This window comes from Ahaetulla prasina, chromosome 16 (assembly GCF_028640845.1).
Source record: "Ahaetulla prasina isolate Xishuangbanna chromosome 16, ASM2864084v1, whole genome shotgun sequence".
In the NCBI taxonomy this organism is placed as follows: Eukaryota; Metazoa; Chordata; class Lepidosauria; order Squamata; family Colubridae; genus Ahaetulla; species Ahaetulla prasina.
This window is the reverse complement of record NC_080554.1, coordinates 12250596-12264602: the sequence shown is the minus strand read 5'-3', so window position 1 is coordinate 12264602 and position 14007 is coordinate 12250596. Positions and strand designations below refer to the sequence as shown.

At 48.7% G+C, this 14007-nt stretch overlaps 1 protein-coding gene across 1 annotated transcript in view; it reads right to left on the bottom strand.

The window, feature by feature from the left end:
* Positions 1-250: 250 nt before the first annotated feature.
* Positions 251-14007, bottom strand: part of OLFML2A (olfactomedin like 2A) — a 31443-nt gene continuing 17686 nt past the window's right edge. Inside the window, exons 4-8 of the mRNA XM_058159301.1 lie at positions 12984-13172; positions 11359-11599; positions 10458-10667; positions 10037-10222; positions 251-5792 (exon numbers count right to left, since the gene is read on the bottom strand). Coding sequence (XP_058015284.1) covers positions 5197-5792; positions 10037-10222; positions 10458-10667; positions 11359-11599; positions 12984-13172 — 1422 coding nt within the window. The 3' untranslated portion in view covers positions 251-5196. The remainder of the gene's footprint in view (positions 5793-10036; positions 10223-10457; positions 10668-11358; positions 11600-12983; positions 13173-14007) is intronic.

Genomic DNA, 14007 nt, shown 5'->3' with positions numbered 1-14007 from the left:
TCTCCAACTTTCTCCTTGGCCCCCCCCTCCCATTCCCAAAATCTCCTTTACCCACATTTTCCGAGGCACAAAATGTCACTTCCTGATTTTGAGAAAAAAGAAAGATAAAACAGAAAATTCTCCTGGGTTGACCCTCCAACATAAAAATCAGGAGCAAGGTCTGTTGTGTGTTTTATTTTTTTATTATTTTTAATTTAATGAAATTCATTCTGAAAAAAAAAACACCCCCAAACCCCACAGAATCCCACCCGTTAATGCTCTTTTGCCAAAGCTGACTGCTCCCCCAGTCCCCCCCCAACTCCTTCTGGCGTTCCCAAGACGGGTGGGGGAGCAACTGATGAGAGAAGGACCTAAAAAAATTGAAATATTTGGGTCCCGCCGAAGCTGGGCCTGCAAAGACACGTACAGACGTTTTCCCAGGTTTCTAGTCCTCATGGGGCCAAGTCAAAAGATAGCAAAAGAGGAGGAAGAGAGAATTAAAACGCAGCAATCTCTTTTCCCCCCGTTTCCAGCTGGCCATTTGGGGTGACACCCACCTACCCACAGTATCTGGATGGAAACCTCCCCCATCCCAAGCCAGGATCTGGCACCCAAAAAGTATTGGGGGGGGGGCAGAAATGCTTGCTTTGTCTGAGAAAAAAATCCATAAAAATTTCAATCCCACCAGCTTCTAACCAGGACCTGCCCGGATTTCTCTCTAGCTCAGGGGTCTGCAAACTTGGCTCTTTTAAGATTTGTGGACTTCAACTCCCAGAGTTCCTCAGCCAGCAGCTGCTCTAGCTGGTTAAAATGGCCAGTCAGTGGTTGCCTTGTGTGTCCCCCAATTTCTGTATAGTGGTCGGGTACCGTCTCTGTGCCCCCGGGCAGTTTTTCTTCTTTGCCCTAGGAAAAATCTGGCAACTTTCTTCCCAGCAAAATGACAACAACAACAACAACAAAAGAAAGATTGTGGGCGAAAGAAGCCGACTTTCATATGTGTGTGAACCTCTCCAGTCCAGTGCCGAAGGGCAGGACTCTGCAAAGTGGGCAACGTGGCAACTACAACTCCCAGAATTCCCCAGCCGGCTGAGAGTTGAAGCCCACAAATCTTAAGTGGCCCCAAGTTTGCAGACCTGTGCCCAAAGGGATAGGAGATAGTCCTCGACTTACGACCACAATTGAGGCCCAAATTTCTGTGGTTAAGTGAGACATTGCTCGAGTGACTTTGGTCCTGTTCTTTCTTCCCATGGTTCTTAAGTGAATCGCTGCAGTTGGTAAAGTTACTCACCCGGTTGTTAAGTAAATCTGGCTTTTTTGGCCACAGTCGTTAAGTGAATCACTTCCTTGCCACGGTTGTTAAGTGAATCTGGCTTCCTCTGGCCACAATCAATAAGTGAACCACTTCCTTACCATGGTTGTTAAGTGAATCTGGCTTTTTTGGCCATAGTCATTAAGTGAATCACTTCCTTGCCATGGTTGTTAAGTGAATCTGGCTTTTTTGGCCACAGTCATTAAGTGAATCACTTTCTTGCCACGGTTGTTAAGTGAATCTGGCTTTTTTTGCCACAGTCATTAAGTGAACCACTTCCTGGCCATGGCTGTTAAGTGAATCTGGCTTTTTTTTGCCACAGTCGTTAAGTGAACCACTTCCTTACCATGGTTGTTAAGTGAATCACTGCACTTGATAAGTTTGCAACCCAGTTGTTAAATGAAACTATCTTCCCCATTGACATTGCTTGCCAGACGGTCGCAAAAGAGGATTAAGTGACCCTGGGACCCTACAGCCGTCATTAATATGAACCAGTTGCCAAGCATCTGAAGTTTAATCATGGGGAGGCTGCAAAGGACATTTCTGCGAAAAACGGTCGTAAGTCCCATTTTTCAGTGACATCAGACCTTTGAACGGTCACTAAACGAATTGTTTACTGCGGTGACCTTCTCAGAGATGGCCGCAGATCCCCATTGGCTGAGAAAAATACAGCAGTGGCCAAAATTGTGGAAACCTTTTAGGAAAATATATATTTTCTAAAACTAGCTAACAACACCACTTTTTTTTGAAGCAGTACCATAAAATTATATATAATGATATAAAGATAATTGAATCAAGAATGTAATGCTACAATTTTTCTGAAGGATTTGCTATTAGACTAGCAGTTACAGGATAAAGAAGAAAAGGGAAACGTAGAAAAAATGAGATCTACAAAAATTATCCCCATGTCTGTTAATATTTTATTGGGTAACCTTTAGCATGAATTGCAGCCTTACAACGTCTTCCCATGGAGTGAACCGAGTCTTTGAGTTCTGCAGCTGTTCTAATGGGAAACCAAGATTGAATGATGGCTTCTCTTAACTGGGTTTTATTGCTGGGTCGGTTCTGACTAACAAGTTTCTTTAGTCGGAAAATCCATAGATTTTCCATTGGGTGAAAGGTCTGGGCTATTCCCAGGCCATTCCAGCTGTAGAAAAGGATTATCTGGAAACTCCAAAATTTTTTTTAAAAAAGTGGTGTTATTAGCCATCAAACCTCAAAAAATGCACTTTTCCTTCCCGAAAGGTTTTCACAATTTTGGCCACTACTGTATCTCGTGTATTTTCAGTGAAACACACACACAAAGTTGTGAGAACTTTTTGCAAGCGGAGTGGGGGGGGGGGAGAGAAGGGACAGCTGGAGAGGGGTGCGTACTGCGAGAGAGGAGAGGAACCGTGTGGATTTTCACACCAATGTCCCGAGCAGTGTGAAGGCTGACCTCAGCAAATGGCAAGAAAGACCAAATATTTGGGACATTTGGTCCCTGGATGGGGAGGGGGGGAATGTATAAACACACACACACACCCCTAAAGTGGAGCAGGCAGCTATTTTGTGCCTCTCGCCACTGAATCCTCCCCATCCTTGTGGGACAGTCAGAATTGCTCCTGTTTAATACAGGTAGTAGTCCTGGATGTACAACGGTTCATTTAGTAACAACGCCACTGCAAAAAGTGTGACCGAGGACTGTTTTTTCCACAGTTACGACCGTTGCAGGGTCACCTGATCAAAATTCAGACGCTCGGCAAAAGGGCTCGTTCGTCTTTGTGACGGGTTGCAGAGTCCCGCCCACCTGCCCCGGGGTTACGTGATTCCCCATTTTGCAACCATCTGACCACCAACGCCCATGGGGGGGGGCAGGGAGCCAGATTTACTTAACAACCGGGTGACTAACTTATTAACGGTGAGGATTCACTTAACAACTGAGGCAGGAAAAGTCATAAAACAGGGCAAAACTCAATGTCTCGCTTAACAATGGGCGTTTTGGGCTTAGTTGCGGTCATAAGTCGAGGACTACCTGAACTGGCCACTAAATTCTCTCATCCCTTTCATGTCATGTATTTGCAGATACTTAATAACAGTTTGTTGAGCGACCGTTCAACACTACAACAGCACTGAAAAAAAGTGACTTACGGCTGTTTTTCACACTCACGACCGTTGTAGCGTCTCCCAAGGTCACCTGATCAAAATTCAGACCCGTGGCCACTGACTTGCATTTATGACGGTCGTAGCGTCCTGGGGTCACATGATCCGCTTTTGTGACCTTCCGACAAGCAAAACCAACGGAGGAAACCAAATTCACTTAACAATAAAATATATTGCATTATGTATGTTACATTGCTTCATGTGTTACATTATTATGTTATTACAATAATATAACTGCAGAAAAAATAATTGCTACCAACCTGCCTTCCATTGAGGACCTGTATACTGCACGAATCAAGAAGAGGGCCGTGAAAATATTTACAGACCCCTCGCATCCTGGACATAAACTGTTTCAACTCCTACCCTCAAAACGACGCTATAGAGCACTGCACACCAGAACAACTAGACACAAGAACAGTTTCTTCCCGAAGGCCATCACTCTGCTAAACAAATAATTCCCTCAACACTGTCAAACTATTTACTGAATCTGCACTACTATTAATCTTCTCATCGTTCCCATCACCAATCTCTTTCCACTTATGACTGTATGACTATAACTTTGTTGCTGGCAATCCTTATGATTTATATTGATATATTGACCATCAATTGTGTTGTAAATGTTGTACCTTGATGAACGTATCTTTTCTTTTATGTACACCGAGAGCATATGCACCAAGACAAATTCCTTGTGTGTCCAATCACACTTGGCCAACAAAAATTCTATTCTATTCTATTCTATATACTGCATATCTATTATTGTAATAACATAATAATGTAACACATGAAGCAATTTGCTTAACAACTGTGGCAAGAACAAGTCGTAAAAACTCACTTAACAAATGTTTCTCTTAGACATGTATATTGGGGTGGGGGCTCAATGATGGTCATAACTCAAGGACTCCCTGTGATGCTAGTTACACACAGCTCCCTAGTCCAGGGGTCTCCAACCATGACAACTTTAAGACTTGTGGACTTCAACTCCCAGAATTCCTCAGCCAGCTTTGCTGGCTAAGGGATTCTGGGAGTTGAAATCCACAAGTCTTAAAGTTGCCAAGGTTGGAGACCCCTGCCCTAGTCAAAAGAAAATGACTCTTGGCACTTAGCTCAATGCCTGAACCTTCCCGTTCAGCCAACAGCCTCACCATGTAAACATTGCAGAAAAGTTTCCTAGATTACAAAACATGTGTCAAGATAATGATGATTTAAGAGCTGACTAGCTGCTGTAATGCTGTAATGATGATGCAATGGTAGTAATGCGTCAGCAGGGTTATTTGACCGTTACCACTTTAAGAGTCTGTGTTATAAGAGAGGCCCTGCTGGAGCGTATCTCTCTCTCTCCCTGTGTGCTTTCATGCTGTAGTTGCTGATTGTTTGTTTGCCTAGTATGTGTATGTATATATTCTTCGGTAGAGATAAACCACTATTCCTTCTTACAAACCTTTGTTTGATGTGATTGTTCCTGGGTTGTCTCAAGTAGTACCGCTGCGCGCACTCTGACAAAATGCACATTATTTTAAGGGGATGCCCTCTAGCAAGAAATTTCACAAGAAGGGAGCCTACGACAAACAGCGGCTTTCTAATTGCCGTCACCCCCAAACCCTGCCAGCGGCTGGAGGCGCCCCAAATGTCCCCGAGAAATTGCGCCGTCTGCAAGACGTCGGCCCCATCCCTTCCATCAAATGTCTCTCCCGGAGGCTGGGACCATCTTGCAGCCACAGACAACCCCCTCCGGAAACCCACCCGTGGCATTTCGGGGCTCCCGGTCCTCAAGCCACAAATTGCAGCTTGTAGGTCACTTGGTGGCCATTATCCCAGGCGTAAAGGACTTTCTCCTTGGGGTTGTAGTCAATTTGGGTGGTGAAGCCAAATTCATTGTGGAAGGGCAGCTCGGGGCGGACTTCAGTGGCGGTGTGAGTGTCGTAGGCATAGGTCACTCGGCCATCCCGGGCGTTGCACTCATCCACGGCGTAAAGCACGCCGCAGACCACAAAGCAGTTCCCGTAAGCGTGGCGCCGGAGGCCGGTCTTCCACGTGGTGTCCTTCTGCATGGAGAGGTCGGCCGGATCCAGCTTGCTCACCACGATGACTTCCTGCTCGCCGGAATCCATCGCCGGGTAGATGACCCACAGCCCGCTCTCATCCACAGCCAAGTCGATGTTGGAGTGGCCGCGCCACTTCCAGGGCGTGGTGTCCTCGTAGACGACGTCGTCCAGGAAGGACCAGGCGGCCACGAAGCGCTGGCGCAGGTCGTATTTGATGAGGTTCCTGGTGAAGGCCCGGTTGTAGTAAAAGGAGCCTTGGTAGACCACGTGGCCAGTTCCAATCCAGTTGTAGGGGAGTTTGTAGAAGTTACTCCAACGCCCTGGGAGGACCGAAAGAGCTCGGGGTAAGAAATGCAACCTTAGAATACAGAATAACAGAGTTGGGAGGGACCTTGGAGGCCATCTAGTCCAACCCCCTGCCCAAGCAGGAGACCCTACACCATCTGACAAATGGCAGTCCGGTCTCTTCTTGAATGCTTCCAGGGATGAAGCTCCCACAACTTCTGTTCCATTGGTTGATTGTTCTCCCTGTCAGGAAATTTCTCCTTATTTCCAGGTTGAATCTCTCCTTGTTCAGTTTCCATCCATTATTCCTTGCCTGGCCTTCAGGTGGTTTGGAGAATAGCTTGACCCCCTTCCTCCTCTCTGTGGCAGCCCCTCAAATATCAGAAGACCGCTATCCTGTCTCCCCTGGTCCTTCTCTTCACTAGACTAGCCAGGCCCAGTTCCTGCAAAAGTTTATTGTATGTTTTAGCATCCAGTCCCCTCATCATCCTGGTTGCTCTTCTCTGCACTCTTTCTATGGTCTCAACATCTTTTTTTATAGTGTGGTGACCAAAACTGGATGCAGGATTCCAGGTGTGGCCTTACTAAGGCTTTATAGAGCGGTACCACCTGATCTTGATTCAATCCCTCTGTTAATGCAACTTTGGATCACATTGGCTTTTTTGACTGCTGCCACACACAGCTGGCTCATGCTTAAGTGACTCTTATCCTCCTAGGAATCTCCCACAGCCAGGAAGGTGGTCAGAAGGAGCCTCGTAGATGCTCCTCTGGGAATTGTGTGCTTCTTGGTGTGTTGGTACAGGTAGTCCTCGACTTACGACGGACCTACCTGGGGGTAGTTATGACCGGAATTCAAAGTTCCCATGGTCACTCCATTCTATCCTCACATTTGCTGTACTCATCAATCACATTTATGGCCGTTTGGACACCTTGAGGCCAGGTTCTTTGATGGTTTTGTCAAAACCCAGCATTTATCTCTGATTTTCGGCAAAACCCTGCCCACAGCAGACTATTGGTTTGCTTAACGACTGTGATCACATTTGAATTCGCTTAACGACTGCTGCGAAAATACTTGTAGAATTCTGTAGCTCACGCGGCCGACCCGTTTCACGACCGTCATGTCTCCATGACCGTCGTAACTGAAGGACGACCTGTAACCATCCGGATGGAATCTTTGACAGCAATCAATGGTGAGCTGATGTATTTCGTAAGGAAGGAGGGAGGGAGGGAGGAAGGAAGGAAAAGGAAGAAAGAAACAAAAAACAAAGGAATAAGGAAGGAAGGAAAAAGGGAAGGAAGGAAGGAGAACGGTAGGCAGGAGGAAGGAAAGAAAATTAGTGCAGGGAGAGAAGGAGGGAAAGAAGAGAAGGAAGGGTGAAAAAGAGAAAAGAAGTAAGGGAGGGGAAGGGCAGGCAGGAAGGAAATAGGGAAGGAAGGGAGAGAAAGAAAGAAAGAAGAAACAAAGAGGAATAAGGAAGGAAGGAAAAAGGGAAGGAAGGAAGGAAGGAAAGAAGGGAGGGAGGGAGGAAGGAGAAAGGTAGGTGGGTGGGAGGGAGTTAGGAAAAATAGTGCAGAGAGAGAAGGAGGGAAAGAAGTTAGAAGGAAGGGTGAAAAACAGGAAGGAAAGAAGGGAGGGCAAGGACAGGAAGGAAGGAAGGAAGGGAGAGAAACAAACAAAACAAAGAGGAAAAGGGAAGGAAGAAAGAAACAAAAACAAAGGAATAAGGAAGGAAGGAAAAGGAAGGAAGGAAGGAGAACGGTAGGCAGGAGGAAGGAAAGAAAATTAGTGCAGGGAGAGAAGGAGGAAAGAAGAGAAGGAAGGGTGAAAAGAGAAGGAAGTAAGAGAGGAAGGGCAGGCAGGAAGGAAATAGGGAAGGAAGGAGAGAAAGAAAGAAAGAAGAAACAAAGAGGAATAAGGAAGGAAGGAAAAGGAAGGAAGGAAGGAAGGAAAGAAGGAGGAGGAGGAAGGAGAAAGGTAGGTGGGTGGGAGGAGTTAGGAAAAATAGTGCAGAGAGAGAAGGAGGGAAAGAAGTTAGAAGGAAGGGTGAAAAACAGGAAGGAAAGAAGGGAGGGCAAGGACAGGAAGGAAGGAAGGAAGGGAGAGAAACAAACAAAACAAAGAGGAAAAGGGAAGGAAGAAAAAAGGGAAGGAAAGAAGGAAGGGAGGGAGGGAGGGAGGAAGGAAAATTAGTAAAGGGAGGGAAAGAAGTTAAAAAGAAGGAAGGATGAAAAAGAGAAAGGAAGTAAGCGAGAGGAAGGGCAGGAAGGAAGGAAGGAAAAAGGGAAGGAAGGGAGAGAAAGAAAGAAAAAAACAAAGAAAGAGGAATAAGGAATGAAGAAAAAAGGGAAGGAAGGAAGGAAAGAAGGGAAGGAGAGGGAGGGAGGGGATGAGGAAGGAACGGAAAAAAAGGGAAGGAACGGAGGGAAAAAAAGACAGGTTCCCTTGCTCAATGCCGACTCTGTAAAGCCGCTTAGAGAGGGCTGGAAAAAGCGCTATGAAGCGGTATACAAGTCTAAAGTGCGATTGTTATTTTAAAAAGTGCAGCTTCTCTCCAAAGCGGTCGAGCCTCACAGTCTGCTTGGAAAACCTCTTTCTCAACCAAAGTAATTGTTTGTGCAAGTCACGGGCTCCTCCGCGTGTCTTAAATTCCAGTGGGAGCCCTGAGCAGACTATTTACAAAAGTTGGCTTAACAAAAAAAAAATAGAATTAAATCAAAGAGGCATTTTAAAGGGCAGGACCACCCCTGCTCGGATTTCAGCCCCCAAAAAGAGCAGAGCTTCCTGAGCTGCACACCACGCAATCTCCCGTGGCAATCTTTCCCGTAGTTCTTTTAACCATGCATGGAAAGCTGTCGGGGCAAAGGAGCTGGCCAGGGACCAGCTCAGGGAAAGGGCAGGCGGGGAAAACCAAGGAGTAGTTTGACCTGGAGCGGATGGGTTTTTTCAGAATTTGCTTGGCTTTAAAACTCTGGAGGATCATCCGAGCAGGGGAAGCATTGGAAAAATTAGAAAGCAGAAGAAAAGAGGAATGCGGCAGCTATGGAAGGGAGGGAGGGAGGGAGGGAAGAAAGAAGGAAGGAAGGAGATTGAGAGGAAGGAAGGAAGGAAGGAAAGAAGGAAGGAAAGAAAGAAAGAAAGAGAGAGAGAGAGAGAGGGAGGGAGGGAGGGAGGGAGGAAGGAAGGAGATGGGACCGGGAGGAAGGAAGGAAGGAAGGAGATTGAGAGGAACAAAGAAAGGGAAATGAGAATGAGAGGATGAAAAGAAGGAAGGAAGGAAGGAGATTGAGAGGAAGGAAGGAAGGAAGGAAGGAAGGAAGGAAGGAAGGAAGGAAGGAAGGAAGGAAGGGAGATGAGAATGAGGATGGATGGATGGATAGAAGGAAGGAAGGAAGGAAGGAAGGAAGGAAGGAAGGAGATTGAGAGGAAAGAAGAAAGGGAGATGAGAATGAGAGGAAGGAAGGAGAGAGGGAAGGAAGGAAGGAAATTGAGAGAGGAAGGAAAGGGAGATGAGAATGAGAGGAAGGAAGGAAGGAAGGAAGGAAGGAAGAGATGAGAATGAGGATGGATGGATGGATAGAAGGAAGGAAGGAAGGAAGGAAGGAGATTGAGAGGAAAGAAGAAAGGGAGATGAGAATGAGAGGAAGGAAGGAAGGCGGCAAGGAAGGAAGGAACGAGATTGAGAGAGGAAGGAAGGAAGGAGGGAAGGAAGGAAGGAAGGAAGGAAAGAGATTGAGAGGAAGGAAGAAAGGGAGATGAGAATGAGGAAGGAAGGAGAGAAGGAGGGAAGGAAGGAAGAAGAGGGATGGAGGGATGAAAGGAAGAAGAGAAGGAAGGCAAAAGTGGGTTGGTGGGAGGAAGGGAGGAAGGAAGGAGAGGGAGGGAGGAAAGGAAGGAGGAAAGGAAGAAGAAAGGAGATTGAGAGGAAGGAAGGAAGAAAGAAAGGGAGATGAGAATGAGAGGAAGGAAAGGAAAGGAGGAAGGAATAGAACAAAGGCCCACAAGAGAAAAAAAAACCAGTAAATCCTCTTTTTATTTATATGTATATATTTGGCCCAGGAATTCCGGAAACATTGAATCTGCGTCTGTGCGTTTGGGAAGTCTAGGTGTTTTAAGCCTCGCTTAGTCCTTGTGGTTACAAACTAAAGCCACGATCTGCGACACTGTTGTGGTTTCTTCAGCGGGCCCCCTTTCACAAACCGTGGCTCAGTCCACGGACAGCCCACCCCACTTGTCTTCGTAGCAGCCTCTTCCTCCCGCCCGCCCCCTGCCCTTCCTCACCTTGCTTGAAATTCTCCAGATTGCGGAATTCCAGCAGGTTGTTCCCGTAATAGTAGTTGGCCACGTAGATCCGGTCATCGGAGGCCACCGGGTCCTTCATCCAGGCGCCCTCGTTTCGACCATAGCTGTGCTGCTGCTGGGGGGCATCCACGGCCTTTAGGGTCCCCTCACATGAGGCCTCGTGGGCTGCAGGTCCAACGGAGAGGATGGGAACGGCTGGGCACACCCATCCCCAGGGTGCCAGGTTTGCCAGCTCTGTCCCGGTGCCCAACCGGGATAGAGGCAGGATTCACACGTACCGTGGCTGGGCGGGGGAGGGTTCTCAGGGACACCCCGCTCCATGGCGCCACGTTTGCTAGCTCTGTCTCTGAAGGAGACCCCTCACCCAACCACCCCTGGTGGAGGCAGGATTCACACGTACCGTGGCTGGGCGGGGAAGGCATCTCGGGGACGTGGCCACGTCTCCTGGAGAGCAGAGGAGGGCCAGGTCGGCTTTGGAGCGTGGCGCCGATGGTCGTGGTGGGCGCCACGGAGGTTGCGTTGTCAGGGGAAGCCATAGGAGGACTTTCCCCCACCCTGGGGAGGGTCTCTTGGTCTACCAGTGTCAGTCCAGCTTCCTTCCTGGGGTTTTCTACAAGAAAGGGGCATTCTTAACAAGGCCGAAGCTGGGCGCTTCCCCACGAATGGCAACCCTCAACTTACAACCTTGTTCCACGCTACTATTGTGATCCAGGCACAAGTAGGTAGTAATAAACTTAGTCCGTGGAAAAACAAACTTTATTCGAACATCTGGGAATTACTTCATTCCCAGCGTCGTTCAATTCAAAGTAAAACAAATGCCTCCCAACACAAATTCCTCAGTTATCTCACAAACCTCAGTCCAATTAGGCAAACTGCCAAAGGCCCTTCCTGGCAAACATCCAGAAGACACAAAAACAAAGATTTAGACGAAGCAAAAGATGAAGCTACCAACATTGTTTTCCAGCAAAGCTGAAACACCGGTGCTGGTCTGTTTTAAGCCTTATGGGAGGGGCCAATCATCTCTTGGCCTTACTCCTGAGTCGTCCTCCCTGCTTGAGCTGCTCTTGCCTTCTGGCATCTCTTCTCATGCGTGCATGAGGAACAGGCTCCTCCTGTTCCTCTGCCTCACTACTATTAGTCTCTGGAGGCTCTGGAGTCCGCACCTCACTTCCCGATGACCCTGGCCTCACCTCAGCCTCATCGCTGTCTGATTCTGTTGCCAGCTCCGTAGGCTGCTGACGGACCACAACAGCTACAATGGCAATGGACAAAAGTCTCCCCCCACTCCCATCCTTACTTACCGTGGCTGCTCGCCACCCCCTCTGCTTCCGCTCGGTGCCCCGCTTTGTAGTACACATGACCCCGGATGACAGTTTGCTGCCCGGAGGAATTGTATTTAGAAGTGGGTGGTGGGAGGCCCGTCCTGCCCTTGGCACTTTCCTTCCTCGATTTTTCTGCCTTCTCCTTGGGGGTCTCTTTGCCCCCCAGACTTTTCTGAGGACCGGCGTATTTCTGAACGCTCTCCTTGTGCCCCACAGTGTCCTAAAATGAGGAGAGAGACGCAACAGCCCTGCAGAGACGCATCATGGTAGAAGTTTTAACTCTTAGGATCTTGCGCTCACAGGCTGTTAAGAAAGCCGTTTCGGTCGAAAGAGACGCAGCACAAAAGGACAAAGCGAAGAGGAAGGGAGAGGAAAAAAGGGGTGAACTCAAAAAAAATCAGGAGTGGCGGACAAGCAGCTCAACGGATCCAGATGTCGGAAGTAGATGCGATCAGTGCATTCCAGCCGGAACGACGGGGACTAACCTGCGCCTTGTGTTCCGGACTTGCGACAGCTGCATCTTTCTGGAGCAGCTGATGCTCCAGGTTCGAAAGCTCCTTCTTGAGGCCCACCACGATGTCCGAGTAGTTCTCGTAGCGCTTCATCTGGTCACTCAGGTGCATGACGCTCTCTTTCACCGCGTTGCTGTCGCGACTCAGGTTGGTTTTCACCATCTGGGGCAGGGTGGGAGGGACAGAGAAGGGATCGAGTGTGTGCCAGGGTGAGTATCCACATACCTTCCCTACCAGTTCGCGAATGGGAATACCACTCATGCAAGGCTTCTGCGCATGCGCAGAGTCTCGAAAACGTGGGAAAATGGGACGTCATGACATTTGTGCGGGTGGGCAGGGCATCCCACAGTGGCCCCTACTGATTTGGGCGAACCGGATAGAACTGGCTGAATACTACTGCTAGTGGGGTGGGGTGGTTTGACAATATTAACATAACCAGCCTTCCTGTCATTCGAACCTCACCCTTTCTTGAGCAGCCCCAAGCCCTGAAGCCCAGGGAATCCTAGAGCAGGGTCTCCAACCTTAGCAACTTTAAGCCTGGTGGACTTCAACTCCCAGAATTCCCCAGCCAGCTTTGCTTTGCTGGCTGGGGGATTCTGGGAGCTGAAGTCCGCCAGGCTTAAAGTTGCCAAGGTTGGAGAGCCCCTTGTTCTGTCTCCTTCCCCACCTCGGAGTAACGAGCTGGCCTTCAGCCAGTGGATTCACGGCTCTTATCAGTCCTGGCAGAGAAATTGCAGCTGCCTGCCAAAGTTCAAACAAATGACTTCCAGAGTAAGACTTCCGCTCTTTTTGAAACGGTTCAGCTAATCTTTTGCTCCCCGTGGAGTGCGAGCAGTCCCAAAGCTCCTTATATATCCTGTGGGGTGGGGCTCCCTTTGATGACGCCGTCTCTCTAACTTCTGAAGCGCGGGTTAATCCAAGCTTGATTATTATTATTATTATCAGCTGGGTCTGAAGGCGTAGCCTGAGGAAGGAGAGGAAAAAAGGGGTGAACTCAAAAAAAATCAGGAGTGGCGGACAAGCAGCTCAACGGATCCAGATGTCGGAAGTAGATGCGATCAGTGCATTCCAGCCGGAACGACGGGGACTAACCTGCGCCTTGTGTTCCGGACTTGCGACAGCTGCATCTTTCTGGAGCAGCTGATGCTCCAGGTTCGAAAGCTCCTTCTTGAGGCCCACCACGATGTCCGAGTAGTTCTCGTAGCGCTTCATCTGGTCACTCAGGTGCATGACGCTCTCTTTCACCGCGTTGCTGTCGCGACTCAGGTTGGTTTTCACCATCTGGGGCAGGGTGGGAGGGACAGAGAAGGGATCGAGTGTGTGCCAGGGTGAGTATCCACATACCTTCCCTACCAGTTCGCGAATGGGAATACCACTCATGCAAGGCTTCTGCGCATGCGCAGAGTCTCGAAAACGTGGGAAAATGGGACGTCATGACATTTGTGCGGGTGGGCAGGGCATCCCACAGTGGCCCCTACTGATTTGGGCGAACCGGATAGAACTGGCTGAATACTACTGCTAGTGGGGTGGGGGTGGTTTGACAATATTAACATAACCAGCCTTCCTGTCATTCCGAACCTCACCCCTTTCTTGAGCAGCCCCCGAAGCCCTGAAGCCCAGGGAATCCTAGAGCAGGGGTCTCCAACCTTAGCAACTTTAAGCCTGGTGGACTTCAACTCCCAGAATTCCCCAGCCAGCTTTGCTTTGCTGGCTGGGGGATTCTGGGAGCTGAAGTCCGCCAGGCTTAAAGTTGCCAAGGTTGGAGACCCCTTGTTCTGTCTCCTTCCCCACCTCGGAGTAACGAGCTGGCCTTCAGCCAGTGGATTCACGGCTCTTATCAGTCCTGGCAGAGAAATTGCAGCTGCCTGCCAAAGTTCAAACAAATGACTTCCAGAGTAAGACTTCCGCTCTTTTTGAAACGGTTCAGCTAATCTTTTGCTCCCCGTGGAGTGCGAGCAGTCCCAAAGCTCCTTATATATCCTGTGGGGTGGGGCTCCCTTTGATGACGCCGTCTCTCTAACTTCTGAAGCGCGGGTTAATCCAAGCTTGATTATTATTATTATTATCAGCTGGGTCTGAAGGCGTAGCCTGAGGAAGGGAGGAATCAGGGGATGAC